At 43.0% G+C, this 27,919-nt stretch overlaps 1 protein-coding gene across 1 annotated transcript in view; it reads right to left on the bottom strand.

Annotated features, from left to right (window-relative positions):
• The window catches only part of snd1 (staphylococcal nuclease and tudor domain containing 1), a 174,947-nt gene that overhangs the window by 140,069 nt on the left and 6,959 nt on the right, over positions 1–27,919 (bottom strand). The window contains exons 5-11 of the mRNA XM_073480269.1: positions 26,199–26,359; positions 24,488–24,579; positions 23,500–23,658; positions 23,296–23,402; positions 22,739–22,829; positions 16,718–16,822; positions 5,579–5,680 (exon numbers count right to left, since the gene is read on the bottom strand). Of these exons, the coding sequence (XP_073336370.1) occupies positions 5,579–5,680; positions 16,718–16,822; positions 22,739–22,829; positions 23,296–23,402; positions 23,500–23,658; positions 24,488–24,579; positions 26,199–26,359 (817 nt within the window). The remainder of the gene's footprint in view (positions 1–5,578; positions 5,681–16,717; positions 16,823–22,738; positions 22,830–23,295; positions 23,403–23,499; positions 23,659–24,487; positions 24,580–26,198; positions 26,360–27,919) is intronic.

The following is a 27,919-nucleotide window of genomic DNA, read 5'->3' as shown; positions in this document are numbered from 1 at the left end:
ACTATAATATTATCAGCTGATATTGGAGTATTACAGATACATATATCTGTATCGGCCCATTTGTTGTCCAATATGCACCAATATTAAAACTGTTATTTAAGGGATTGTAATGGAGAAAAAGATGCCTTGGTTTATTTATAAATATTAAATTCCCAGTGGAGTTTTTAGTTTCAGTGCACTGATGTCATTTTAGAGAATAAGGTTTATTGTGAAACTGTAAAATATCCTGCCTCCAGTACATATTTTTGTCACAAATGTTTGATAACTACTTTTGAGGGATCAATGCAGAAAATTGTGTGTATATCTGTATATTGATATCAGAATTTTTCTCTCCCTAATATCGGTATCGGCCATAAAATCAAGTATCAGTTGAGCTCAAATTTTTAAGCCTTGAAAAGGTAAAGAATGACAAGAAAGGGGGAGGAATGATGGTTAAGAAAATAAGCACAAGAAGGTGCAAGTGTATGCGTCAGAGAGATGCTTAAGTTGCTGTTGTGTTTTTAACAGGCTGTAATCACAGTCGGCTGTCAATAAATGAAAAGAGCTGTGCTGGAAGGAAAAAACCTCAGGCTGGGACAGCACAACACTGAGAGGAAAAGAGGGAAGAGAAGGAGGGAAAGGAGGGAGCCCCATCTGGATTTTCAACCATGGGACCTGGTGACGCTTAGGTCTGCAAGCTTTGCATCAACTTGAACGCACACACCTCAAGCTTGCCCCAAAAGTCAGGTCTCACTCTCGCAAATACACACCACATCAAATACCACGCTGCGCACGCACGGCATTCTCAGTGCATGCACGCACTCGCATGCACACAAATAAAGAGGGGAAAACTCTGGCGCTAACAGTACTACACAAGCAGCTGCATAACAGGAGCCACTTTGAGCATGCAGGATTATCCGAATGTGCTCAACCCTGATAAGTGGCTTAATGCAACATTTCCACTGGACTTTTTTTCTGCTGAGGCTGAGACCCAGGCGCACAAGAAGCACTACTTATAAAGTTAGCCAAATCGAGCTTTTTGGGATTATGTCACCATGCAAGCGCTGCCATTTCAATGGGGGTGGGGATATATGTGAGAGAGAGAGGGAGACAGACAGACAGACGGACGTGGAGTGACAGAATGGAGAAAAGGGAAAATGCCTCAGTGCACATTTGGCTAAACTTAAAGGGACAGTTCAGAGGAGGCGTTTTTGTATGTGAGGTAAAATGAGTTGCTCAATGATAGCGACACATGACCACTCTGGTCAAAACAAAACTATTACTTTAATTTACTCTAGTGATAATTAACTTAGTTAAGTTGTGTCTCATGTAGCTCTTGTCTAGAGGAAAAAGTACAAAATGATCCAAAAGAGTTCTGTTGACTTGAAATTGATCAAGCATGTACAGTTGTTTGAGTTGATGCTGTGAACAAGACCAGATTTGATCACCACCTGTAGCTGTGAAGTCCTCTTTGAAAGATCAGACCGGGTATTGCACCAATCCCTTCCTGCCACTGAGAGCTATCAAACATAGACTCTGCTTTGCCAAATAAAAAAAAAGAAGGAAAATGTCAGTCTTTTGAATATGGATATTAGATATGCTTATAAAAGATCAAAAGCACCATGCTCTCCTTATAGAGATGAGGAATAGCTGGGTTTAATAGAAAAAAAAAGCATTTAATGTAGCTTTATTCTCCTAAAGCGGAGCAGTGGCAATAGGGCTTTGAGCTTTTGCTCAGCACACTGAGACTTGTAGTTGATGCTAAGTCACGTCCTGGAAGGTTTAGTCAGGGGAAAATCTGCTTGTTTCCAAATTCATGCAATGTATTGCACTCTTTGCCCATCTCTGAGCTTTGATACGTAATGTTGTCAAGGGGAATACCTGTAGGTCGATCTGATAACTCGTAATTTTGTGACTGTATGGAACGATTAGCTTAGGTCAAATCCAGTTTGAGCTAGATGATGCAAAGATACACCTGTGATGTGAATAGATCTGCAGTCACACCTCAGTAGGTGATTCATGTTCTCTCCCCCTTCTTCTTTTCAGGGAAGACACAAACCAAAGTATTTTCTTCTAAATCCACCGGGTCAAGGCCCAATTACCCCACTGTTGAGGTAAAACCTTTGTCTCAACTTGTGTCGGAGAGGAAGAAGAAAAAGAAAGATAAAAGTGGAGCTCTCTGGAGCAGAATTTCAGGGAAAGCAGTGGTCTTAGAGTCTTCTACTAATGCTTACTGCTCCAAATCCGTCTCTATAGAGCTTAGTGTTCGGAGACAGGATGACAGTAAGTGGGTCGACTAAACTCCTCTCCTTGTTGAGAGTGCAACATGCATCTGTACACTTGTGCACCTACCTGCATCCAACTTGACAACTCAAGTAGGCCGAGGTAGTATGGATTAACAATAAAGCCTCAAGGGTTAAGTATTGTGCTCGCAAATAAACATTCACCCACAGAGAGCTGTGATTATTTCATCCAAACTAATTCTTTCTTGTTGCCAAGGCAGCAGAAGGATGTTGCTTGTACCTTTGAAAAACTGTCTTTTTTAGGCCTCTAATTATTTAAAAAAAAAGTGTATGATACATGGTGACACGGGGTTTAATTTAAATCTTTACCCTTGTGTCCTAGCAACAATAAAGGAATGGGAGGGAAGCAGCGTTCCAGAGATCTTCCATTATTGATTTTGCAGACTGAGGAAGGAGAAGGCTGCGCTGCTGGCAAATGGGCAAGAGGTCTCCACTTAAACCTAACTCACTTGTAAGAACCTATAAGCACACACTTGGGAGACCAAACTTCAATACCAATCAAATGTTGAGGAATATAGTGGCCAAAAATATATGTGTATAAAGCACATTGTACTGTGCATGCAGTATATATTCACACAAACATGCACACACGTACATCAAGTGACTGTTCATGCATACACATTGCCATTATAGCACTGTATATATTCCTTATATAAAGCTTAATGGGTGGGATAGACTTTTGAAACACCCTTGAATATAAGAAAAGCAATACAGTTAAGATGTAATTGTCCTCAGCACAGGCAAAATACAACACATAAAACATGTTAAGGTTCGGAGCAGACACGCTGCACATGAATCCATAATTATTTTATCACACCGTTATCGTTCACTTCCTCTGGGTTGCATGCCGTTAACACTAGCATGAGTAAACAGCTAATGCTCATAGACGGGTGTGTGTTTGCATGTGTGTATATGCATGTTTCTGACTCTAAATGCCCATATATATGTATTATGACCTCATCTAGATGCACAAACACAAGACATTGTGTTTTATTGCGAATATGCAATTCTAAAAACAAGCCCGAAATGGTACTTAACACTCATATGGCTTGGCATGAGTGTGGGTGTTAGAAACATTTTATCATCAGGCTAATGGCATATTTGGACAATAGTTTTACACCTTGTGTGTGCGTATGGTTGAGCAATAACAGAAAGTGAGTGGCAGAGTAAAAGGCTAGCAGTAAGTTGTCATTCTAGCCCTACATGTACAGTAAAAGCTGGACTGTGTCAGTTAGTAAATGCTGCAGCTTCTGAAGATCAAGAAAAGTCTTGTTCATTGTTTCGCCAACTGCTGGAAAAGCTAAGTGGGTTAGCCCTGGCAAACATCTTCCCTGTGCCTGTACTAAGTTCTGGTCCAGAAGCTGAGTTGTTACTAACAGTAGGCTTTTTAGCTAGTATGCAACATTAGCTACATTTACAGGAAGCAACGCTAACTACTTGGCTTAGTTGCATGTCGTTACTACGAGTGTGTCCAGCGGTGAGAACTTCAGTTCACAAATAAGACAAAGTAACCTAAGAGGGAACGTTATCTGGAGTTCTCTCGACAGAATTACACTCCAAAAGCTGGTCTTCTGTCATGTCATTTATAAATAACCAGTGCTTATTCTCATTACTCCTTGATTAGCTTTGAAACTGGCCTTACCCCCATTCATTAACGCATACATTTTAAGATATTCTGCCACGTGTGAGTAAGGGGCCAGCACACATGCTCAGCACCGCTGCTGAAAAAAATTCAGGGGGGGAAACAGTGGTCGCCCTATTCCCATCACACAAACACACTCATAATCCCCAAACACAAACACCACAAATAAACAGCAGAATCATTATTCTCGCTTCACTCGTCAAACGCCAGCTTACGGCTGAATTTTCTGTCATTAAAAAAACATTAATGAGGATGATTAAAATGACTGTGATGAGATGCTGGGACAGGGACATGAATCTCACTCCTGTACTGAATGCCAAAAGGAACTCTCTTGGCTTTTGGCTTTGAGTGGGTGCATGTTTCTGTGTTTATCAGGCTGTGCTGAAAATGTTTTTTTTCTGTTAAACTCTGTACACTTATGAAAGTAAGTGAGATGGGAATGTTTGCTCCATCTATTGTCGGGTGTTGTGCTTTGGACCCCTGAAATCTGTGCATTCGTTCAGTACATTCAGAAACAGAGCAGAAACACTGGCTGGGATTCTAAAAAGCACACTGAGAATTGATTTGTTGAGGTCTGAGCACCAAAATCTAATTCTCAAAAGTCAGCAACAAAGCAGCGTTGAATTTATGAGATAACGTCTGACTGGGGAAGTCATTTTGTCAGAATGATTGTGCATAAATGCACCATATGACACAGTTTTCCATCAATCTGCACTTTCAACTGAAATTCATGTGGATTGTTGCAAGATTCCAATCTTTTCCAGCATGGTTTCATTATAATGTGGGCCCTCACTGTCTGACAAGTGTTAAATGTTCGCTTTTTAGAAAAAATATAAACCATCATTCTACTTGTTCAGTGGACAACAGCCCTGGGCGAGCCTGTGAGCAACAGCCGCCTTTCTCCCTGTGCCATTACTGGCACTGTAGGCGGCAAAATTGCCCCTATACGGACAACAACAACAATTTAGGCATCATTTTACTGATTTATTGAGGGTACAACCCAATGTGTACGTTAAAAGCTTTATTTTGATATGTAAGGCAACGCTTGCTTCCTTTAAAACGTGACTGAGATGGTTACAAATCAGCACTCGCTCGAATACCTGAAATTCTTGCAAAACTGAAGCTAATTTCAGTTGGCTGAAGTGTTTTCTCCCTCTCAAACTCATACAACCAAGCTCGATTCATAATTCTATTCAAATTTAAAACAAAAAGACCCAAATGTTCAAGCGGTGCTGTGTGTTTCGAGTGCATTCTACAGTGCTGGGTTCTGCTGGGTCAGATGTGTGTAAATCATAGCAGCCCCCAAGGTGTACAGACCCAGTAGATCAATAGACACAAGAGGGGGGAAATCAACACTGCTTGTTTAAAGGGTGCGTCCGGGCCGATACCAAGCCCCAGGGCATCTACTGAGAGTACTTGGTATTCAAACAGAGAAGGAGAGAAATAGATATCTAGCTTAGGGCTTTAGAAATGTGTGTATGTGTACCGGTGAGCGGGAGAAGGCTGTTGGAGCGCATGTACTACAGCCACTGGGGGAAATCTCTGTTTAGAGCTAGTGTTTAATTCATTAAATAAGAGGCAATCAAGTTGATTCACATACTAGCACATTCACACAGAGCCAAAGAATGTTTCATGGTCTGTCACTGGTTCTTACCTTTTTACCGATGAGCTTCTTCCTCAGGAACTCACGGGCCTCGAACATGTAGGGGATATCGTAGAGCGGACGGAAACGTTTGTCTTTGTCCTTGTTCTTCTCCTGAATAGAGATGGAGGGAGGATGGAGGAGAGATTGGGGAGGAGGGTCAGGAAGAGGAAGAAGGGGGAAGACGAAATGGAAAGAGAAAGTTATTCACAATGCACTTTCAAAGCTGCGCTGCTGAACATATCCGCCCCACATGCAGACCTCTGAGAAACATGCACACACACAAAAACACCACCCCCCCCCCACACACCTCACGCAGACAGACACACAGATTCGCACAGTCGGCTTGTTTGTTCCTTCTTTCCCTCTACCTTTGTCCTGCGACAGGAAGGATCTGGACTCTGAACTCAGTGTGAAACATTTTCGAGTGACGGCATGTCACGCGCACGCACGCACTTTCCTCAAACACAAACATCTCTGTTGCAGTCAATACTGACACATCGCACCCAAAAATCAAAGCACACAGTTACCAAGGACACAGACACAAACAGCCAAGGCAAAGACACTTTGTGTTAAACACATGCACAAAAGGCGAGCCGACACTATGTGCGTACACAGATGTAGCCGCACGTACACACACAGCTGCACACAAAAACTTCCCTCAATATGCTCACCCACTCTCTGACAGGAGCAGGCCACAAATAGAACCTATTTGCATTTTCAAAGGAGGCTGAGGTTTTGTGTTGCTCCCAGTGTGAACAGACAAACACACACACATACACACACACAGACAGTGACAGGTGCCGTTTTTGTAGGGGCGGGATAAAAAAAAAAATTATACAGCAAATGACAATGACGCAGTGGGAAAATAAACGACAGGCGCTAACAGGAGGAATAAGGCTATGAATGACAATACCAGTGTGCTCGCCACCCCTGCCCCTCCCACGCTCTTCTATGAACGCCATCATTATCTGTCATACAAACAGAAGTAACACTCTTCCAAATGTACACACAGGGTTGGATTAATTCCTCATTTCCTCCTCTCTTCAATGGTTTCCATTCATTTTTAATGCCTCTCCAGTTGTTGGGAGCTGCCAGGTGTGGCACACAGCTGGGCAGATGGATGTGACGGAAACACATGGGGGGAGGGGGCAAAGGGTGCGTGAGCATGCGTCTGGATGTTCGTGTGTGTGTGTGTGTTTGTAGCTCCATTAAGAAGGTCTTTAAGACAAATCTTCACAGCAAACTACACTGGTGTCAAACAGAAAAATCCCCTTCAGCGACAATAAGTTTTCCTTCCAAAGCGGCATCGATATTTTTAGTAAGTTTAAATGTGATTGCACCAGAGGCCTGCTGGATTGGCCCTGGTAAAGGAGGTCTGGAAACTGCCAAATCTACCAGCCAACAGAGTTCCTCTAACCTTGGCAGGAATGTAATAACCTTTGAGTTTAATAGCTTTCTGTCTTTCTTTTCTTACTCCCCCGTTCTCATCTCTTTCCACTCTCGCTGGCGGAGTCAGCACAGCATGGAAGCTCGGAGGTGAGTTAATCTCACACATGGCCAGTGGAAATCCCCCACCGCTCAAGCCAAGAGCCGATGTCCTCCATTTTGTGTCAGTTGGGGCTTATTGTCTGGGTCTTTCATCCCTACCAAGTCAGTTGTGGTGGGATGATGGGGCCTTTTAGAATCACCGCCAGCCAGGAATCCTCCATTTTGTACCTGAGCTGTGGACTTATCCATCCACTGCTGGGAACGAGGATAACTTACACCAAACGGACAATGCTTGGAGCATATTTTCTTAATCTTGTACATTAGGACATTTCCCAGAAACTGAATGATAGTGTGCATCCTGAGGGGCTTTTACACACAGCCTATTAATGGTAGCACTCCATTTTGGAGGCCATTAGGATTCTGATAGACACAGGTTAAACCAACAGGACAAATTCCAACAGGGAACAAAAAAAAAGAAAAATCATTTTTAACTAATAAGCTGGAAAGGGAGCCATGTCACTGAGGGCGAAGAGTGTAAATGTCAGCACTCTATGCCAATTAGGCACAAGGAGTGGAGAAGCAGACAACGAGGACAAAAGGTACCACTCCTCCATCTTTTAGAAAGGTCTACGGGGAATGGAGCGAGGCGAGTAGAACACAGCAAGGTGAAAGAGTCAGAAAACAAGTAATTGAGACAGTGAGAGGAAATATTCAACTACAACATACATTAGACTGCCTATGTTTTAGTGGGAATCAAGGAATCCATGATGCTAATTGACTGCCCAATATTTCACAGTGGGCCTGGTCTTCTTTAAAACAACAAAAGAGCTCCAGATCATTTGCAGTGCTACTAAATGGGACATTAAGGGCTCATTCAGACCAAATCAGGCGTCGCTGCGATTAGCGAAGGGTTGTGCGGTGGTGTGGGAGGACACAACTGGGAGAGTGTCATTGTTTGGTCCATGAACTCTGCCTGGTTGGTGCCAGTTTCCAGCTCCCGGCTGGGGAGGAAGAACTCTTGCAGCGAGGCTTTTTCCATCCGCAACAGGTTTGCAGAGTATTTCTCCTCCCCTGCTGGTGCAGTCTCCTGGCAGCACGATGTCATTTGAGGCACCATGCAACACAGAAACTCTGAGTAATTTGACATCTGAATGCATCTTTTTTTGGCCTATGATAGTACCCGAGTTACTCTCAAGGTTCTTGTTATGTTGGGAAGCTTTGGCAGTGTAGAGTATCAAATACACAGAGTTCCTGGAACTTATGTTTCAACATATCACTGGTGTTTACACCCTAACTTGAAATGATCATTTCACAGAAATGTCAGTACAACTGGCACTGTTGTCATCGTTGGACCATTGCTTCCTCTCCACCATGTCTCCTTCTCGTTGCAAGTTTCCAGCAGCATACATGTGTTTGACGTCAGAAAAACATGCCAGAATCGATTGAATGAACTGATAAGCTCGAAGGCACACAATTCCAATGGGTCAATTTGGAACCGGTTCTCAATTTCCACCCCTATGACATGGTGTTGCGTTTCTCAGAAAGTCAATGCCTTTTCAACTTTTAGCCACAGGGCCGCTGCACCTGAATCGGTGAAGCCTAAGCATTTCAGTTAAGTGTAATTCAACAATTAGAAAAATAAATGTGCCCCACTGCCAATCAAAATACACACAAGACTGTCCAGCCTTGATGAGTATTTACAATCAAGTCAATTCTAACTGCCTAATGCCTATGAAGCCACATTCAACTTCAGTCCTGAGATACAGAAAAACTGGTAACTTGTGCGTCATTAAATTACTGAGACAAGACAACCTCTGTGCAGCAGCATCCTTAAACTATTATTGTGCAGTTGCATGAAGGTTACAGAAAAAGAGGAGAGAGTCACTGTTATGTCTCAACCGTGACCCAATAACAACAGTTTGCTCTCACCTCGGGGGGAGTTCTGTTCTATTTGGGGTAAATTCCCTTCGTTCCAAATTACCGACTAAAGCTCAGGAATCATCTTTGACTATTGCAGAGGCATGACGCTAGCTGGATTGTACAGTGTCGCAGGGCTGCAGGGGCTGGGCTGCAAATGTGTGGATGCTACTGCTGGGAGCATTTGCAGCTTCTGGAACTTCAAGGGTGAAACCATGAGTCAGGAGCACGTCATGCTTTCTGATGTGTGGCTGTGGTATCGGGGGGAGTGTACAGTATTAGGCCTTAGTTTTGCAATTAACTGATTGAGACGAGCGTGTTGTTCTGTGAAACCTATATTTGGAGAGGAATACACTGCTGTGTGCATTCCAGACAAAGTGGACATCCTTTTTTGATTAAACACTATGCACTGGTAGCCTGAGACAGTCAACATTTACTATTGCACGCTAAATAGCATTACTCATTGGTGCATGTGTAAACATTTAATGGCTGCAGAGGGTTGGGGTGAAGTGAGTGAGACGATGCGAGAGAGAAAGGAAGAGAAGAACAGCGAGGGAAGGCATACAATTCCTGAAGCAAGAACATGCAGGATATAACCGATTATGGTTTACAACACAAAATCTAATATATCAGATCTAATGATCTGACGTTCAGCATTATTGCTCATGCACCGGAATACAAATAAGTCACTACTAAACTGACTGAAACTGATCCCACAATAGACTCGAGAGAGAACTGGGATTTCAGAATGAAATTACCTGTAGCACCATAACGACGAGCAGCCACTCAATTCGTGATTAGCTGCTATCAGACTGGTGCAGGTAAATGTACCGAGACAGCTGTGACGGGTTGCAGGCCATGTCATGGTTGCTCAGTCACTAATAAGGATCATGGCATACAGAAAAATGTGAGCTAAAGCATGTGAGCCGTTTTGAATATTTGGACCAGACAGACGGTCAGACTGGCCCTGCAGACAGACACAGTGAGGCAGTGGGAGGCTAACTGCAGTGCAGCTAGGACACGAAGCCCCCATTTAGAAATGTCCTATATCAAAACAATTTATGCTCAAAAGATATTTCAGGTGGTGTGTACCGTTGCTACTTGTAATGCCACCCTTTGTGTAACTTCCTCCTACTGCCCCAACACAAACGAAAGTAAGCCAAGTCCTTGCTTTTTTCCAACCGTGTCAGCCAAACAGTGCACCGGGGCCAAAAATATTCATCCTGTAGTGTGGACGGATACTGGCTACAAATCTGCCTCGCCCAGCCAATGGTGCACAAGTGAATCATGAGGTTGGCGACCCTCCTCCCTAGTCATCGTCCTCCCAAACTTGAGGTCAAAGCGTGTCATGCCGGGGCTAGGGGCGAGCTTAGGGCACGCACATGGCCAGACATAAGATTTGGAGGATGGGGAGGGAAGTGAGGGGGGAGGGAGAGAGGAGACGAAAACGAAAAGGGGGGAGAAGTGAAGCTGCAAATGGGGAGAAGGGAGCAGATGGGCCCGTCTGCTTAAAGACTGACTTTCCTAAAACTGCATCCCTGCAAATTTTTACAAATTTCAACAGTACATAAACTTTGAGTATTATGTTCCAACTAAGACATCTGCATAATGAAAGGGGCCCGATTCTGTTGTAAAAAAGCCACTGAAAATCAACACAAATACCTTCCACAAACTCCATTCATACAATCCCCAAGCTTCCTTCCAATTTATGTCTTTCACATTGCTGCTTTTGTTACTTGTTTGTTAGCTGTCATCTTCTTATCCGTCTGTTTGTCTTTTGGTCCCACATGTTATTGTTTTTTACTTAATACAGTGTCAGTTTTCTGTTTGACAGCATTTGGATGATGTCAGTTAATTTTTTCATTGTATTTGCAGCATCCTGCCCTACATCGCAGTTTATTATCATAATCTGACTAGGTTTAACAGCATTACAACACATTTCTATCTCCATATTCTACCACCTTTTTGAGACCTTGATGTTTCGACTGCAATTGTAGATGTGAGATAGAATTCATTATCATGTGCAGACAATAGCAGGGAAACCATACTACTGTATGGCAATTGTTCAAAATAACTATGTGACACAATGGCAGCTGTGCAACAACAACAAAAATACGCAGTCATTTATTTTGTGACATGCCTTCCAGACTTATCTACACATTCTGATGCACTTCACATACTCAGGAAGATGTAGATCTGCCCACAGACTTTGCCAGACTTTTCAGACCTGTGCTGAAACTGCCGTATTTACAGAAATGCTAATCAACGTGCAGTGTTCCAGTGTAAAAATAAACCTGATAACGTGAAAGTAAAAATAAGATGGAGACAGAAGAAAAGAAGAAGAGACAGAGAGATAGACAGATGGTTTATGGTAGGCAGCGGCAGACAGGACAGACAGAGATGTATTGTGAGGCTAAATCATCTACAAAGTCAACACAAGCGCGCACACACAGGGGTGGACTGGAGAGAGGTTAGACGAGTAGGCAGGGCTGTATGGAGTAGCGTGGGGATGAGCCATTGTGTTGCCTTATATAAGGACAGCGAGTTGACCTCTCGATGTGCTCCATCAGCACCGTCCTTAACCCTACTTAAACCACATAAGCACACAGATACATTACGATGCATGAAGAGACACACACACAAACACTTGAGACTCGACGCATGTGCATCGTCAAAGCAGATACACACAAACACATCCAAACACGCCAAGTGCGAGCGAGTGAGTGAGTGGGTGTAACAGTGAGTCACTGAGTAGCAAAGACATCGCTCCCCACTCGTGTTTTACGCTGGGCTAGTCCTGATGCACACGAGAGAAAGTAGAAAAAAAAGAGGGGGGGAGAAAAGAGGGAGGAGGAGAGAGAAGAAAAAGCTGACTCCAACTCCCAAGCTCAAAATAACTCACATCTGAAGATGTGCCACAGCAGTAACACTGGGGAGGAGTGGAAAGAGGGAAAGGAGTGAGGAAACTCGTGTCCTATGTTTTGCTGCAGCCAGACACCATTGGTCCGCCAATCTGTCAGTCTGAGCACAATTAGTACAGTCACGAGAGGAGAGAGCTGTGTGTGGTGTTGGGAGACTAAAAGGAACCAGAGGAGAGGGGCTTGGCAGGAACAGTCACAGTTCATCAGTGCACTGGTACACACACCCAGACGCACCCGCACGCAAACATAAATGGCCTTGCTTGCAGAATTCGGACAAACAGCACACAGACACATCCAGACAGACAGAGATAATAATGACGACTGGCACAAGAAAATCCCTACAGACCTCTAGAGCGAACGCAACACACACACACACGCACACACACACACTTGTCACAATACCAAGTGTTTGTTTTCTCTGGAGATTTCCTGGGAGGTTCATAGATACAGCACTAACATGCACACACCTGGAGTGTCCCTACAAACATATACAACACATGTCTCAATACATGCTTGCGCACGCGCTGATGCCAATTTCCAAGATGTTTCCTGACATAGGCTAATGCAGCTTAACCAAGCATGTCTCTGTATGCCTGTGTGTGTGTAAGCTGCACTGTAAACCGTGACCATGTCTTTGTGTCCGTCTGCTGCACTGTAAGCAAGGAGCCAGCTCACTCGTGACAGTGTTAGCCAACATGATGTCAGATTGTGTAGAGCTTCTGGCTGAGAGATACCTGCTGTGACCTCTCACTCGCTTAACCTGAAGGTAGGAATCACCCCTGCTGCTTACAAGCTCACAAAAATCAGCCTCTTTCAGTTTGTGCATGCTTTCACTGCAAGTACGCGTGTAACACTTGTTTATTTTTATTAGGAACACAGCAGGCCAACGCACAAATACTTGGGAGGCACTAAACGATACATTTGATCGCCCTTCAAAGTAGTGCATGCACCAGTAATGAAAGATTGCAACTCCCAGAATGGCTTTCAGTAACATAATGTAAACTAATATATCTATATCTGTAAAGGAGTGCAGACAGGGCATGAAATTAAGTTCCTCTGCTCGCCTAACAGCTCACTTGGCTTATTCAGTGATCAGACACAAGCCCAGCTGGCAAATGAGACTGGACATACACGTCTCAAATCCCAGCACGAATGTAAAACAATATTTAGTGAAGATATCCAGTGAAATTTCACTGCTTCTCTGTCAGTTGCCTTTATTCTACCACACAGTCCGAGGGCTCATCACAACTCTGCATTGCTGCCATAGCGACAACACTCAAAGCTGAGCCAACGGCATTACAGACAGGCGGGCAGGCAAGGCAGCTCTTTAGCTCACAGACAGAAATAACTAGCTAACAAACAAAACCAGAAGCAGCACCATGAACAACCCTTATCTGAACACTGAATGCAGCAATGTTTTTTTTTTTTTTTTTTATGTAACACCAAAATAAGACTGTCCTCCCACAGCAGTCACAAAGTGCTACAGGAAAAACTGGCTATGACATGACTCTGATCTTCTTATGGGTTTTAATTCAAATGATAAAAGCAGCTGCATGTTTTCTGTTGCCGTCATTTCACTCCCGTCCAGGGTTCCCACACCTTCTTAAACATTATATTTTAAGCCTGAGTCTCTCAAATTCAAGGACCTAGCCCAGCGTAGTCTGCGACACATATCTGGGTTAATTACCGCTACAATGCTGTCAATTTTTATCATGAGTGCGAGCAGGGTTTACAGAAGCGAGCAGACAATGATTGAAAAGAATGGGAGGCTTGAATGTGTGACGCTTCTCAATTGTGCTGCGGGAGACGCATGCAGACAGCAGAACTTGGCCTATAACTAACGTTGAGAACTTTCTATTTTTGCACAAAATAGAAAAATATTCAAGCACTTTCAAGGATCCATGTCTACTTAGGTCCAAGTAAACAAGTGGGAACCCTGCTGTGACTTGCTTCCCCCCCCCCCCTTAACTTGCCCATACTGTAAATTATGCAGCTACATTAACAGCTAGTAACAAAACACCTGTACATGTCTGTACATTTCACCACATTTTTCGATTACATTATCGTGACAGGCCTTGTAATATTTTCTCCAGGCTACTACAAATTTAAGTAGTGAGACTGAGCTGGTACCCAGACACACTGGTTTTGATCAAATATTCAAGATGTTTACATGAAAAATCAGACACACAACCACACAGGAGCAATAAAATATGCATGAAGTGCAGGAAATAGCAGCACAGCACCTTGCCAATATAACACCAATACAATACACACACACAAACACTCACATCTGGGCTCACTGTCCCAGGCTCCCCGTAACATACGACAGTGTAATGAAGCACAAAACACATACTGTTGAAGCATCTGGTGCAGGCAAAGACAGAGCGACAGACAGAAAACAGACGGGCACTGAAAGACAGGACGAGCTGGACAAATAAGGAGAAGAGAGACCAATACATGAGTGGAAAATTAAAAGGAGGAAATGAGGCAGAAAAAGTAAATCAGGAAAAGTAACGTGGGTGAAAGAACCTCTAAAGGCAGGAAGGGATAAGGCCGGAAAAGAGTTGGGAGCTTAAGCTCTGTAGTGCAAGGAACAAGAGAAAGGGCACAGAGACAAAATGGAGAGATGTTTTTGCCCACAAGCTTGTTACAAACACAGAGAGCTAAGGAGGATAAACACACAGGAAGGGCAACGGTGCAGGTCAACAATCTGACCACAGCGTGCACACCCGGAGGGAAAGGACGGCAGGAGAAAGTGACTGCAGAGGAGAGGGGAGAGGAAGGAGAGAGGCAGAGAGAGAGATACAAAGCAGTACTCTTAATGACGCGAGGCACTAACGACACTGGGGGAGAGAGCGGGGAGACGTGGACCGAGGTGGAGAAAGAAAAACTGGACAACAATAAAAAAAGAAAAGGTAGGAGAGAGCAAACCATAAAGCGGAGAGAAGGAGTCAATAAAAGCAATCAAAACGGAAAAAGTAAAGGGCTGTTGCGGACATTCTGCAGTCTGACTTTTACAAGCCTTTTCTACAACACCCTCTCTGTCTCATACCTCTTTGAACAGGGAGATGCGAGGCATGACTTGCTCATAAATGGATATTACAGTAAACAGTGTGCTGACTGGAGGAATAGTTGTCAAACAGCCTCAGACATGTTCAACAAAAGGGAGAGAAGGGCTTCATTGAAAATATGAAACTCTGACGAGAAGAGAAAAATCCCTACTGTTGTGACAATAAAGGTTTCTAATTAAAGGGAGTGACATTTTCAGACATATTGAGCCTGTTATTTGCAAAATGGTAGGATTTTAGAGAACTCAGACACAGACGGTTTTTGAAATGTAAAAATTGATCACACGGTTTTCTAAAAAATAAAAATTCGAACAATTTATACTTTGGTAACACATATTAACCATCAGTAGAATGCATATAAGTAGCATATTGGCTTTTTATTAGTCATTACAAAACACTTATTAAGCCTTGTTCTGCATATTCAACAACTAACAGGCAATTAACTAAAATATTTCCCTAAGTAACCTACTAATTACTGCTTATTGATTGTAAGTAAGGAGGTTTTTGGCCATGAACAGTGATCATTGCTCCATAAAGTCATTTTTAGGCAAGTCTCGCCACTCAGCAGGTATCTTGGTAAAGCTACCAGGCAGTTCCTTTGGGCTAACTTAGACCAGGTCCTTATCTGAATGAATAGGAAGAGAGCCCTCTACTCCACTTATAATAGTTACCAGTATATAAAAACTGCATGTATAGAATCACCTGTCAACTTTGTTAAAAACTGCTTTCAAAAAATGTAGTGACTTAGCCCAAAATAAGGTTTTCTACAGGCTATACGCAAGGTTTAGTAAACATTAACAAACATTAACAAGTGTTAATGGTGTTCAAATAACTATATTATAGGTCTTTCTAACTCAGAATGTGTTCAACATTCTAAAGCGAGGTCTCGCTCTTACTAATTCACTAGTAGTTGGACATTATTAACCCACACAGGTTCTACTGGGGAATTAAAAAGCATGGTGTTAAAACGAAAGCTTTTCGAGAAATGTGTTTCAAATGCTCAGTGATGAAAGGGGCTTCATTTGAACCAATAAATTCCTTCATAATCAGAGTCGGTGGGGGTGAGGAGGTAGCGAGACAAGGACGGTGACATCCAGCACAGCACAACCATCTTTTTTTCCCCCACAGACAGTGCCTATCGTGTGGATAAATATACTGCATGTCTCCTTTGTTGTGACTAGGTACAAGCATGTATATGTGTAGGTTTATGTTTTCACAGTCTCGAAGTGATTCTGAGGAAAAATGGGAGAGTGTGGAGGGAAAAGACAAAAAAAAAAAAAAAAAAAAAAAAAATCGATCTGCCTCACTCTGCAGTGCTGCAACCACTGGGTGTGTGCAAGTGTCTCGCTGTGTTTGCATGTGCCCCCAGCTGCAGGGGCTCCACCAAGTGGTCAAATTTATTCCCACCGTCGTTTTGGAGTGAGACGAGACTAATGTGTAATGGAAGAGAAGAGGGCACAGGAGAGGGAGGAGAGATGGATAAATATTCAGAAATGTGTGGAGGGAGATGTAAACAGCTTGTGTTTGACTTCAAATGAAAATAAACCAACTCTGTCAAGACATCCGAGGCAGCAGTGACACGACTCATCTCTGCGGAGCTTCTAATTAATTGGCCGGCCGTGCAGGACCACAAGCTCTCCCACATATAAACACATTCAGTCACTTATTCACACACGAGTAGCCGCTCGCTGTCTGCAAAGCTGTGTACACACATACAAGCAAGACAGACACAGACACACGGGTTTTGTTTGTACCTCTCCCTCGATTCTGGGGGGCCTGATGCTGGACAGGTGGATGGTTTTGTATTCTCCAGAGTTCAACTTAACCACCATGGCGTCAGCGTTGACCACCTGCATCACCTAGAGGGACAGAGAAAGAGAGGAAATCAGTAAATTGAATGCAGAGGGCGGACATAAAGAACCATAAAACTCAACTTCAAATTCATTTAAGGGTCCTAAAACACATAATCCTTAAAGGGACAAAAAACAACAACAACAAAAAAAAAAACTACACCCCTGCAGGATGTTGGAGCAAAAAGACTGGCACTGCATTTTGGTGAGTGAGCAGATAGAGCGAAAGAAAGATGGGAAGTGAAGGAGCAGGTAAAGGATAAATGGAGAGGAAGAGATCTATTCAAAGGCGGAAGGAGAGTGACAGCGCAGATCGTGTGCTGTCACGAGCGGAAGGCACTGAGAGCGAGGTAAGAAAGAGTGATCCTTGAGTGACTGATTAAGTAAGCGAGCTAAGTCGTCCCCAGCAGGCCGGCAAAGGTTTGGAGGACAGAGCGAGGACGTTGCGCTATCTGGGGGATTGGCACCGGGAGGGGAAGAGGGAGGGTGGGGGAGGAAGAGGGAGACAGAGTGCAGGAGGGAAAGCTTTAAAACACAAACATCCTGTTAAAGATAGACTGGTGGAGGTATTACACAGCCCTCTGTCCAACAACTGGCTGGCAGCACTTTGTTCTGGAGACATTTACAAGTGTAACTACAGACACAGACTAATTCATGTTTGGCATTTCAATGATATTTTTGTGTCGCAAAGGTAGCAACCACATTTATAACAGATATTCAAGGCTACAGCTGTTAAGTTACAGTTTAACTACAGCAATGAAGAAACCCGTTGACAAAAGCACTCAGGAGTGAAGATGGGGATCTGGAAAGTACATAAACCTCAAAGGAATTAAGACTCATCTAAAAAAATCATGAATAATGCCGTGGAAAAATGATAGAACGATTATCAGTTTGGCCGATTATCATATCCAATTATCGGAATCAGTATTTATTTTTTGTCGGATTGCTGATAAAATAACTTAAACTGGCAGCAGGCAAGTTTTCTGCTTCAGAGTGTCATTATGAAGTCAGTGAAATCAGAGTTTACAGTAGGGCCTATGGTCCAAAGTTGGCCTGCAGTAAGGTTTGATTTGGCCCTCCAGATGTTTGTAGCAATAGACAGATGACAACCAAAGTTAGGTACAAGTACCTCATATTTTACTAAAGTATAGTACTTGAATAAATCGTACTTACTTACACTCCATCACAGCTTATCTAGAGTTTAAAACTCAAGTTTTTTTTTTTACTGCAAATGTAAATCAGTTCCAACACTCGGTTTATGGCCTTCTTGATTACCATTAATCCGTATCAGCCCTGATAAACGACAAACATATCAGTCGATCCATAGTGTGGAATAAATATTTCTAACTCATCAACCCTGTCTTCATAAGTGCCTTTCAATGTGCCTGTGCCCTCCCAAGCAAGAAGACAGATTGGGGGTATAATGTGACTGAGATGGAGGAGGCATCCAAACCCAGAGCCTTTAAGTAGGCCGCTTGCAAGAGACAGAGAAATCAATCGCCCTACACATGTTGCCACCCACATGTGCATTAAATGGCCTCATCATCACTCAAACTGTGGTTCGTATGTAGGCTGTGCTCGAGCTCAAGTCCTAAAAAGTGAGGGATGTGAGGGAGCCATGTTTTAAGCACAATTTGGACCGTGTGGGTGTTTGTGTGGCTGACTGTGTGGTGGAAAAACAAAACAACCAAAAAATCCTTTTGAGATATTAAAGATCGAGTTGAAACATTTTTCATATCGTGTATGGCAAAACACACATCCAGGTGTAGTGGGCTCTTTGGGACATTTATTATACCATGAAAACAAATCAGCCATTGCATTTGCCACCAGAGAACAGAAATTAGACCAGCCCACATGCTAAATAGGCTGCCCACAACAGCAGCCAAAATACATCATATACTAATCACTGAGCTGAGTGGGAGATGCAGAGACATGGGGAGCAGGAGGGAGCGAGAAGGAGAGGGGGGGAGAGGTGTAATGAGTTGAGTGTGAGGGGGAGCATGCATGCATGCGGCGACATAGACGCGTGTACACATACACACACACCAGCCTACACAGATTCACACCCTAACAAGGTCATTTTGTGGCCTGCCCAAGTAAATAAAGTGCAAGAGAGGGAATGTGGCAGGAGCAGAAGAAAATGGCTCAGCGTTTACTGGCTAATTATCAGCCGGGGGAGGCGAGACGACAGAGGCGAAGGAGGACAGATCAACACAAGACAGAGGAACGGGAAGATGGAGCACGCCAGAAAGATAGAGTGTAATCTCTCTGCAAATATCACAAGAGGAGAGACAGAGGGAAAAGATGAGGAATAGATAGAAAAATAGAGCAAAAAGTCTTTGCAAAGTAGCTGCCATGAGGGTCGAGTGAGCAGGCAGAGAAGACAAATAGGCGGGCAGCATGACTCACTGGTCTAATCTGACACTCTAGAGGTGGGGATCTACTGCCACCCTCTGTCCGTGAATGACACGACATCTGCAGTGGCCAAGATCAGTCACAGCGAAAAGGAGGATCTTGGCTTCTGTCGGGGACTGTTGTTGGTTGTCAGTCGAATGCATTAAGTTTGTTTTAACCACAGGGCCAAGGCAAGGGCTTAGCCAGGGACTTGCTCATTACTCATGTCAGATCATCTCTCAAAAGCAGCACCTATGGCAAGTGTTTTAGTGCTGCTGCCAGTCGAGATGATTTGTCACCCAAATTACATGGTTTCAAATAAACTAGTGGTGTTTTGGATGTTATGAGAAACACCTTCAGCTGGCATGTCGCCCCTGACGACAAAAAAAAAAAGTGGCTCATGGGTACGTAGTGCTCTGTGAGGTTATTATCAGACAGACAATCTACAGAGACTTTTTCACCTAGGCGCTTGACTGATTTTAACTAGGGCACGAACCAATATACCCTTTCTCATCATCTTCCCCAAAATTGATTTTTTTAATTTTTCTTAAAGAAGCTGTTTGACCTTGTTACCATTCTTAACTGGGGCATACAGTATACTAACAGCCAAAAAAGGCCTTCAGGTTTTCTCTTTCCCTTTTAACCATTGCTGAAAGGGTACAATAGGCATTCTTTCCCGGGCAAGTGACTCTGCAGTAGTATTGGGTATTTATTGGCTCCAGCTCCGATCGGCAGTTATGGAAAAATGACACCCAGATGGACATGCTAATTTCTGACCCTAGTCCAACACATTGCTATGACGGGTGTTGAAGTTTATCATGTCAGAAAATAATTTAAGTAAGAAAAAACACATTTCCATGAGCGCCATTTTAAAAATAGCATACCGTTTTATCCTGTACGGCTAGCATCTGTATCTGCTTCACAAAACACTGTTCTACAACTGCAGTAGAGACTGTTACTTTTCATATAAACCCCAGACATTACATAGACACACTAGCTTTGCATTTTAACTGTCATATTCTCATGGATTTGGTCGACCTAAAAGCAACCGCGTCAGTGTTCCTGACAAGCTAGCGAAGAGAGGCTTGCGAAGGGGTTTACACCACGTCACCTTTTATCCATCACCTCGCACGTCGGTGGTTACCCAGGGGAGAGGAGGGGAAGGGAGAGTAAAGGAGGGGAGAGGAAGACTATTGGGACGTGGCCTACATCCACTTCTCTGGTCCCAGCAGAGGTTGGGAGGAGAGAGGCGAGACAGTCAAAAAGGAAGATGCGTCAGCAGGATTGACTTGTGGGGATTGGGCCCCGCTCTGCTCTCTCCACTCTATCCATCACTCAGATAATAAGAAGTGAAAAGTGGAGTGGACGAGAAGAGGGGAGGAGTGTATGATGATGGGATTGATGGATAGATGTGTCTCTGGGAGAGTCGGTGCATCGAAGTATTAGGTGCCGACAAATGTCACAAGTATGGAGGAGCAGTGACAGGCCTGGGTAACCTTAGCCTGTCCGATATGTACTTTGCTTTAAAATGGCTCAAGAAGTTGCAGGGTCAGCATGACGTTTCCCATCACAGCTGTCTGCTGTCTCTTTCTGAAAAGTTTTTGGAGTCAGATGAAAGGTTACGATACCAGAATTTTAAACTTGATATAAAAAGAACTATGCTCGACAACTCTTTCGATACCACAGCAAAAAGATAAGGAAGAAGTCCTAGGCTCACAAAATTCGATAATTTTTCCTATTGAATGCAGGTATTTTACTGTTTAAACACATGGTATCAAAAAAGTATGAAGTATTGATACTTTTTATGGTCCTAACGTTATTTTAGAGTCCTTGACCCTTCCATTAACAACCTTTGAAGCTACCATAGATCAAACTTCTGGGGTTCTATTTTAACATGAAGGTGATAATCTGGAGAAGTCTTTTGCCGAAGCCGCGGTGTCCGAGGAGCTTCTGGCTTTTTCTACCGTAAACAAACGCATACTAACACAGCACCAGCTGACATGAAGCAAGCCTCCTCTGTGGCTCTTTGTGGGAGAGCAGTTGCAAGGGAAAAAAGGACAGAGAAGAGTCCTACAGAGATCAAAAAGTGCGTCAAGGTTTAACTGCGGGCATCAGCAGTGCAGTAAAAAAAACAAGGATACAAGAGAGAGGGCAAGCACAGTCCAAGGGATCTTGATTAGATATTTTTTTCTGGCTTTCACCTCTCATGTCCTTTCATCCTTCCTCCCCTAAGCCTCCCTATACCCCTTTCACACAAACTCACTTTCAATTTATTCTTCAACCCTCTACCTCTCTTTTTAGCCACATTTCTCTTTTTCATACACCCTCCTTAGCTCCCCACCAAACAGTCCCTCACTCCCCCCCACCCACACTGCCTGCATCCAGCCTTCTTTCATTGAGGGGGTTCAGAGAGATCTGAGAGTAGCTCACACTGATAACATAAATGTTTTATCCTTTCTCCAGCCTCCTTCCTCTGACTCAGGAAAAAATATATACATACACTTAGTTTCTTTTTTGCGCCGTCTTTATGCGTGTGCAGTTTAACAAATCCATTCTGTAAGCAAATTGTCAAAGCAACACCTTTTATGAAACCCTCGGGGCGAGCCGTGAATTTTTTCAGGGTCTTAAAAGTTCACAGTCTGGAGGGAGAAAACACAGACAAAAGTCAAACTTTCTTTTTCAATCCTAGAGAAATATATATCAGCTGGAGGGCTGAAGGGAAGGATCGGGTGCAACTCATCATCGAAATGCACACAGAGGGGACCAGATTTAAAGCTCATGTTTTGAGCCTAGAGTTTCTATATTGTGTTAAAGCTACAACTTGGACACTATAATATGTTATCCCATAGTATGACTGTGTTACCGAAATGTATCGTGGAGTCCATCTCAAATGATTTGAACTAATGTGTTCTGACAACTGGGAGGGAGTGCAGTCCCCTTGTACTTGATATTAAAGACACTTCTTTTCCCTTGAGGTCCCAGCAAATAACCTCCAAAGCTAATATCTCCAGTTCTTGGCTATTGGGGGTCGTTCTGTGCTGCTGCTGCTGCTACTGCACAGCATACGCCAGCGCTTTGGCCCTAATTTGACTGGGGAGTGCTTCAAGTTTGCTGTTAAGCATTCCTGCTCGTACCTTTAGTGACCTTTTCTTTTTTTTTTTATTTAGGGTGGGTGCAAATGTGAAAATAAGAGGTGTCAGGAGGATGTAATTCGTTAGAGGCCTCAAAGTGGCTCAGCTATTGCTGCAGTGCTGTGAGAAGATTGAAGATGCTGCACATGACATCAAGTATTGAAAGCAATCAGCCCCTTAAGCACTGAAGCCAAGTCTTATTCATGCTGGATAATGTCTGCATGTCATACTGACGGTTTCACACCTTAATCCTGTTTTTTTTCTCTGTGCTATAAAGACAAGCACAGATGTTCAATGGAAGCAAGACGATCCAAATCGAAAGACATTATGTTCGGGGCCAAAGAAGGAGTGCGTTCACCAAACGGACACACAGCTTATAAAAGCTACTTTAGGACCTCACCTTGGCAACAAATTGCCTGTCCTTCTGGTCCAAGTTGGCTGTGGGTGCCACGTAGTCCTTCCAGATGCGGACCTTTCGCTCTTTAGCAGATCTGGCCAAGAAAAAGATCATATCATCATTAGCGGTAATATCAGCCAGACATTAAGACATAAAGGGCTTAATCAAGTGTCTAAAATTATCCATCTGGCTGGAAAAGGCTACAAAAGCTCATTAAAGTGAGACAATTCCTACATAATAAGCCCTTAGTCATTGCTGCAATTATTGAAGAGAAAGATATCATTGCAGCAGAATAGAGTGATATTATACAACTACTTTCAATACCTAGAATCTGCATGTACATTCTTTATTCATTATGGCTTGAAACAAATCAGTGATTTCCTGAACCCATCACACTGTAAATTGGGGTCCTAAACATTTCTGTCTGAATTTAATAATAAAAAGACTTCTTAATAAATCTCCTAAATTTCCCAGAGCAGTTCTTTATATATTCAAGACCTGTGCACCATCAAATTCAGTTAAAAAAAAGTTGTGTTTTCTGTGTGTCTACTGCTGCGTACCTCTCAGCGGCTCTGAGTTTCTCAGCTCCCTGGGTATAGACAGCCATGGACCAGTCCACACAGCGGGCGAAGCCTTCCTTCAGCAGGAGTTCTGTGATGTTGCCATTCTGTCACAGAGGGAACCAGAAAAGGACAATTAATGAGACAGAAAGCCTGAATTTTAATGTCAAGTCCACCAATGGGTGCCACCTCCTGTGTCCCTACCGGATGAAGGATGGTTCCCAGTATGATCTGATTGGGGCAGCTCTCCAGGATGATCTGAACGTCTCTCTGCAAAAGACGGGACTCGGTGAAGAATTTGGCCTCCGCTGCGAATGCCTCTGGTGTCTCTGCACCATCCGCTTCCCGCTTGAATGTGGGACACTGGGGAGAAAGAAAACGCACATTAACACAATACTCAAGCTTCAATCAATGGCCATTTTTGCAAGCTGGATTGGGAAATGTGATCAAATCTGTCCTATCCAAGGGAAGCACATATTTTTTTCTACTGCAATTCCCAGCAGTCAACCAGTGCCTCCAGGAGGGTTTTTGTGCACAAACGCTTTTGATGTAATCTGTCTTTTCTGTGTAGTACTGTTATCCACTTTTAGCCGATGTCACCTTGCTGTATATGCTATCTGTATTCTCCTTAGAGTGTGGCAAAACACCAGACAGATACAAACACAACAGGCGGCATGAGCAGACAGGCCTTTGAACAACAAGACAAAGAACACCTTGAAATGGATGTAATATCTTCAAGTGGGAGATGAAAAAGATTAGTTATCTTGAGTGGCCCATTGGCAAAGCCAGGCTTGGTGAAAGAGATTGATGGGGAAATTTAGCGGAGCGGATATGACGCTGGTGAAACAAACACAGACGGAGAGGAGTGACAAAAATGAGCCGTTACTCTTTTAATGCCTTTTTTTAGATGCGTATTCATTACGAGACTGGACTGTCTACCTTCAAATACTTTAATAGCTTTTGTGACACTAAAGTGAAGAAAAAGATGTGGGTGTGGTGAAAACTGTCAAACCACAGCCAATTTATTCACACGTGGTTGGCCATTTGTGAATGTATTTATTTGCTCACTGCTTATTGTTAAAGCACCGCAGTCTTTCAACTGTAAACAAGTTTGTCAGAATAAATAAATGAGCTCAGCAGTTCAGTTTACATTTCAGCGCATCTGAAAGTGCAGCAAGTGAGAGGTGGTTACCTTGACTCCAGACAGCATGACAGTGACCAGGTAGTGGTCGGGGAGCAGCAAGGCACGAACAACACTGCCGTCACGCACATGCTCGATGATGGCTGAGGGGAGGAAGGAGAAGAGAATGTTAAAAGGTTTGACGGATTGTTGAATTACAATGAACATACAGACATCAAGTTCTGGAATTGGATGGGACAGATCTTATACTAAACTTGTAAGTACTATATGTCATATTGGAAAAATGAAGGGTGAGGACTGAATGATCAAGCATTTAGGGTACAACCCAACATCTACCTAATGTCTGTTGGGTCAGACCCCTGAATATCTGAATTCATTATATTTTTCTTTCATAGCAAATAGTATCTTTTTCAGCAAAGACAATTGTTTCATACAAAATGTTTTACTGAGTGGTGGAGAGAAATTGTCCTGCTAAAGCGTCGCTCTCTGGTACTTCTCAAAGAGAAGGAAATCATGTTAACACCAATTAAAGTGAAAGGCATCTTTGATTAATATAGGCGACAACGACTTTTAAGGTTTTACAGCAGAAAAACAACAGATTGTCAAAAGAACATCTGAATCCACTCCTGCAGCATTATCAACTATCCTGCTGTCAGTATGTCAAGTATGCTTGAAACTAGCCAAAATACAGCTCCTTCAGTGTTCAGCTATTGCCATCAACACTCCAACAGTCAGATTCAAGTAGTTCATTTATCCATATTTTGAATTACAAATGTTTGGAGCATACCGAGTCTACGAATGGACAGTGGACAAGTGCATTTTAGAAAACTCTCTGGATGTTCTGGTACTTGTCCCTATTGTAATCCAACCAGCATAAACTGACCACAGCCATTGTTCTCTGAAAAGGCAGAGCTACATATTTCTAGTGTTTGCTTTTACAGCCACTTCTCAAGCCAAAAGAAAGCACCTGATACTCGATGATAGATTTCCAAGTATCACTTTAAAGTTCTGACTATGCTATATGCAACATATCAAGGCTCGAGATGAGGTCAATTTATTTTGAAAGCTTTTGAGGTATTACATTGGATTTTTCTCCAAAATCATATCACTCAAATGTTGCTCCTGCCCTCTAAAGTACTTCAAGAAATTGGACAGGATGTGAGTCACCTGTGCGAGAGGCATTTCACGCCTAAATGGTATTTTGATGATGGGTTCCTCTCTCAGTCTCTACATGCCTTTCTTTCTCTGTGTGCGTGTATAGGTGTGTGTTAGTAGCAGCAGATGAGAGAGAAATTGGTACTCCAATTTTCAAACCAAAGCGACTCAATGCACAATAAAAAGGGGCTTTGGCTGGATTGCTGCCTCCAAATTCAAAAAAGCCCTAAGTGTGTCTCATGAATGGTAAGAACAAGAAATAAAACAATGAAATAGCCTTCCCCTATTCATTTTCCCATTCAATTAAAGGGTAGTGAAATGAGCTGAGCCACCGTTAACAGCAGCCGCCTGGAAATGAATTGAGTGGCACGTTACAACTCGGATAGGGTCAGAGATGAGAGACTGGAGGAATGAGCCGGTGAAGGGTGATAGACTGTGTGCCATTACATGCTCTGAAGTGGATATTTAGAACAAGATATCTTCAACCGAAATGGGCTGATGCCTGACACAGCCTGCAAATGTGGCTTTTAAGGGAAAATAGAGGCTTAGGTGACAATGTGTGTTTTTAAATGCCACTGTGTCAGTGAGGATGCTTGCAACTCATTACCGTTGATGGGTTTCTGGTGCAGAGAGTCGACGAAGTTGCGGGGATTCTCTATGGTGTACTTCATGTCGCGGATGGTGTGTGTGCCGCCACCCTCACTCCACAAGCCTTTCTTGGAAGCCTTAGACTGGTCCTCCAATTCACAGAGTCTGGCCTGATCTGGACTGGTGACACACAAGAAAAGGACAGTTTAAGACACAATGAAAGAAAGACCGATAAACACATTTTAAACTCTAGATGACTGTCTAAGTGATCAAATCAATGTGTTGTTCTTTTCATGCAGTGAGCAGGTTAACTGTGCAGACTTCTGACAAGATGATTGTTTGACTTCAATCCATTTGGGGTTCTTGGCTGTTTTTGTTTTTTTTCTTTATTGCCACAAGTATTTTTCTTGCTCTTTCCAAGCTAAATGGAGAAATGGAGGCTGAACATCAACATGAGTGGTTCGGTATATCTCGTTTAATTCTAACACACTGGGACATTTAAAAATGAATTTGAATGTGTAAAATAAGAAACCAAGATGAAATCTTCACAGCATTTTATTAAATTTACTTTAATGGATTAGTGGCGTAGCATGAAACCTGCCCTTCTACTGAAACCTGCAGCTGAGTGAAACTGATACTGATACTGAAACTTTCACGGATAGCTCCTTACCAGCTTTGAAGAACAAAAATGCTGTTAAAGACCACTGCTGCACTTAATCCAACTAGGTTACAACAAATCTAGGATCCAAGAGTCCTTGCCATTAAACTCATCTGTCAACTTGGGAAAGTCTTTGTACCTAATGAGCAAAAAGTTTTTGCACTGCTTGTTAACTCGTTCCATTGCTTTTATCCAGGCTGTGTTGAAACATAGGCTACCTAAATCCTTGTCCCAATAGGTCAATTTCAGCTTAACAAGAAATACAATTACAACTTGTAACGAAGGCAAGAGGACCCAGGCTACAACTTCTATCATGTTGGGTTCATTACAGTTCACCAGACTGCAGCAACAGTTGCAGCTGAACAAAGCTGCCATTGGCTGTTAACTTCAACATGTACAAACAACTGCTCATTAAAGGAATAGGTCTGTATGAGTAAGGGTTTGGTGAGGCTCCAGCTTTGTTGAATTAAGTGATGCCTTAAGTGCTGTTCCTGACAAACTGCACTGCTGTTTCAGTGGAAACCAGCTGATGACCAGATTATCACTGCTATAAAAAAAAATGTATCCAAGCATTTTCTGAAGAGACAATAACAGTGTTTGACAGCTCCTTCAAAAGCTACCACGCAGCTGGCTACAAATGCCACAATTAATTCCATGCTGGTTCTCTAAATTGTGCAGCCTAATGCTTTTTGAGGGCCCTTGTACAATTTTAATTATTCATTACTTCAAATGGCCGACGGGCTTTTGTTTTCCAAGAAGTTAAGGCTGCCCGATTGATATGGGAGTAGCGATGGTGACTAGAACTTGGAGAGGCAACAAAGTGGGTCTAAATTAAAATGCCACACACACACGCACACGAACACACATGTAGCCTGCTCTCCAGCTGTGTGTTCCTAATTGAGCTTCTGGACTTGTGCCCGAAAGCCGCCAACTTGTCTGTCCTCTCAACACCGATCTAGCTACCAACTTCAATTAAAATCAAAACAGTTTCTCGCTTACCGAGCAACAATAGTCCAACTTTCTGTAAGACGTCGATTGTGTTTAAGCTACTTAGACTTTAAGCGCTAAACAGGAACAGAAAG

Source organism: Pagrus major, chromosome 14 (assembly GCF_040436345.1).
Source record: "Pagrus major chromosome 14, Pma_NU_1.0".
Lineage (NCBI taxonomy): Eukaryota > Metazoa > Chordata > Actinopteri > Spariformes > Sparidae > Pagrus > Pagrus major.
Note: the sequence above shows the minus strand (reverse complement) of the source record. Positions and strands in the feature narration are given on the sequence as shown.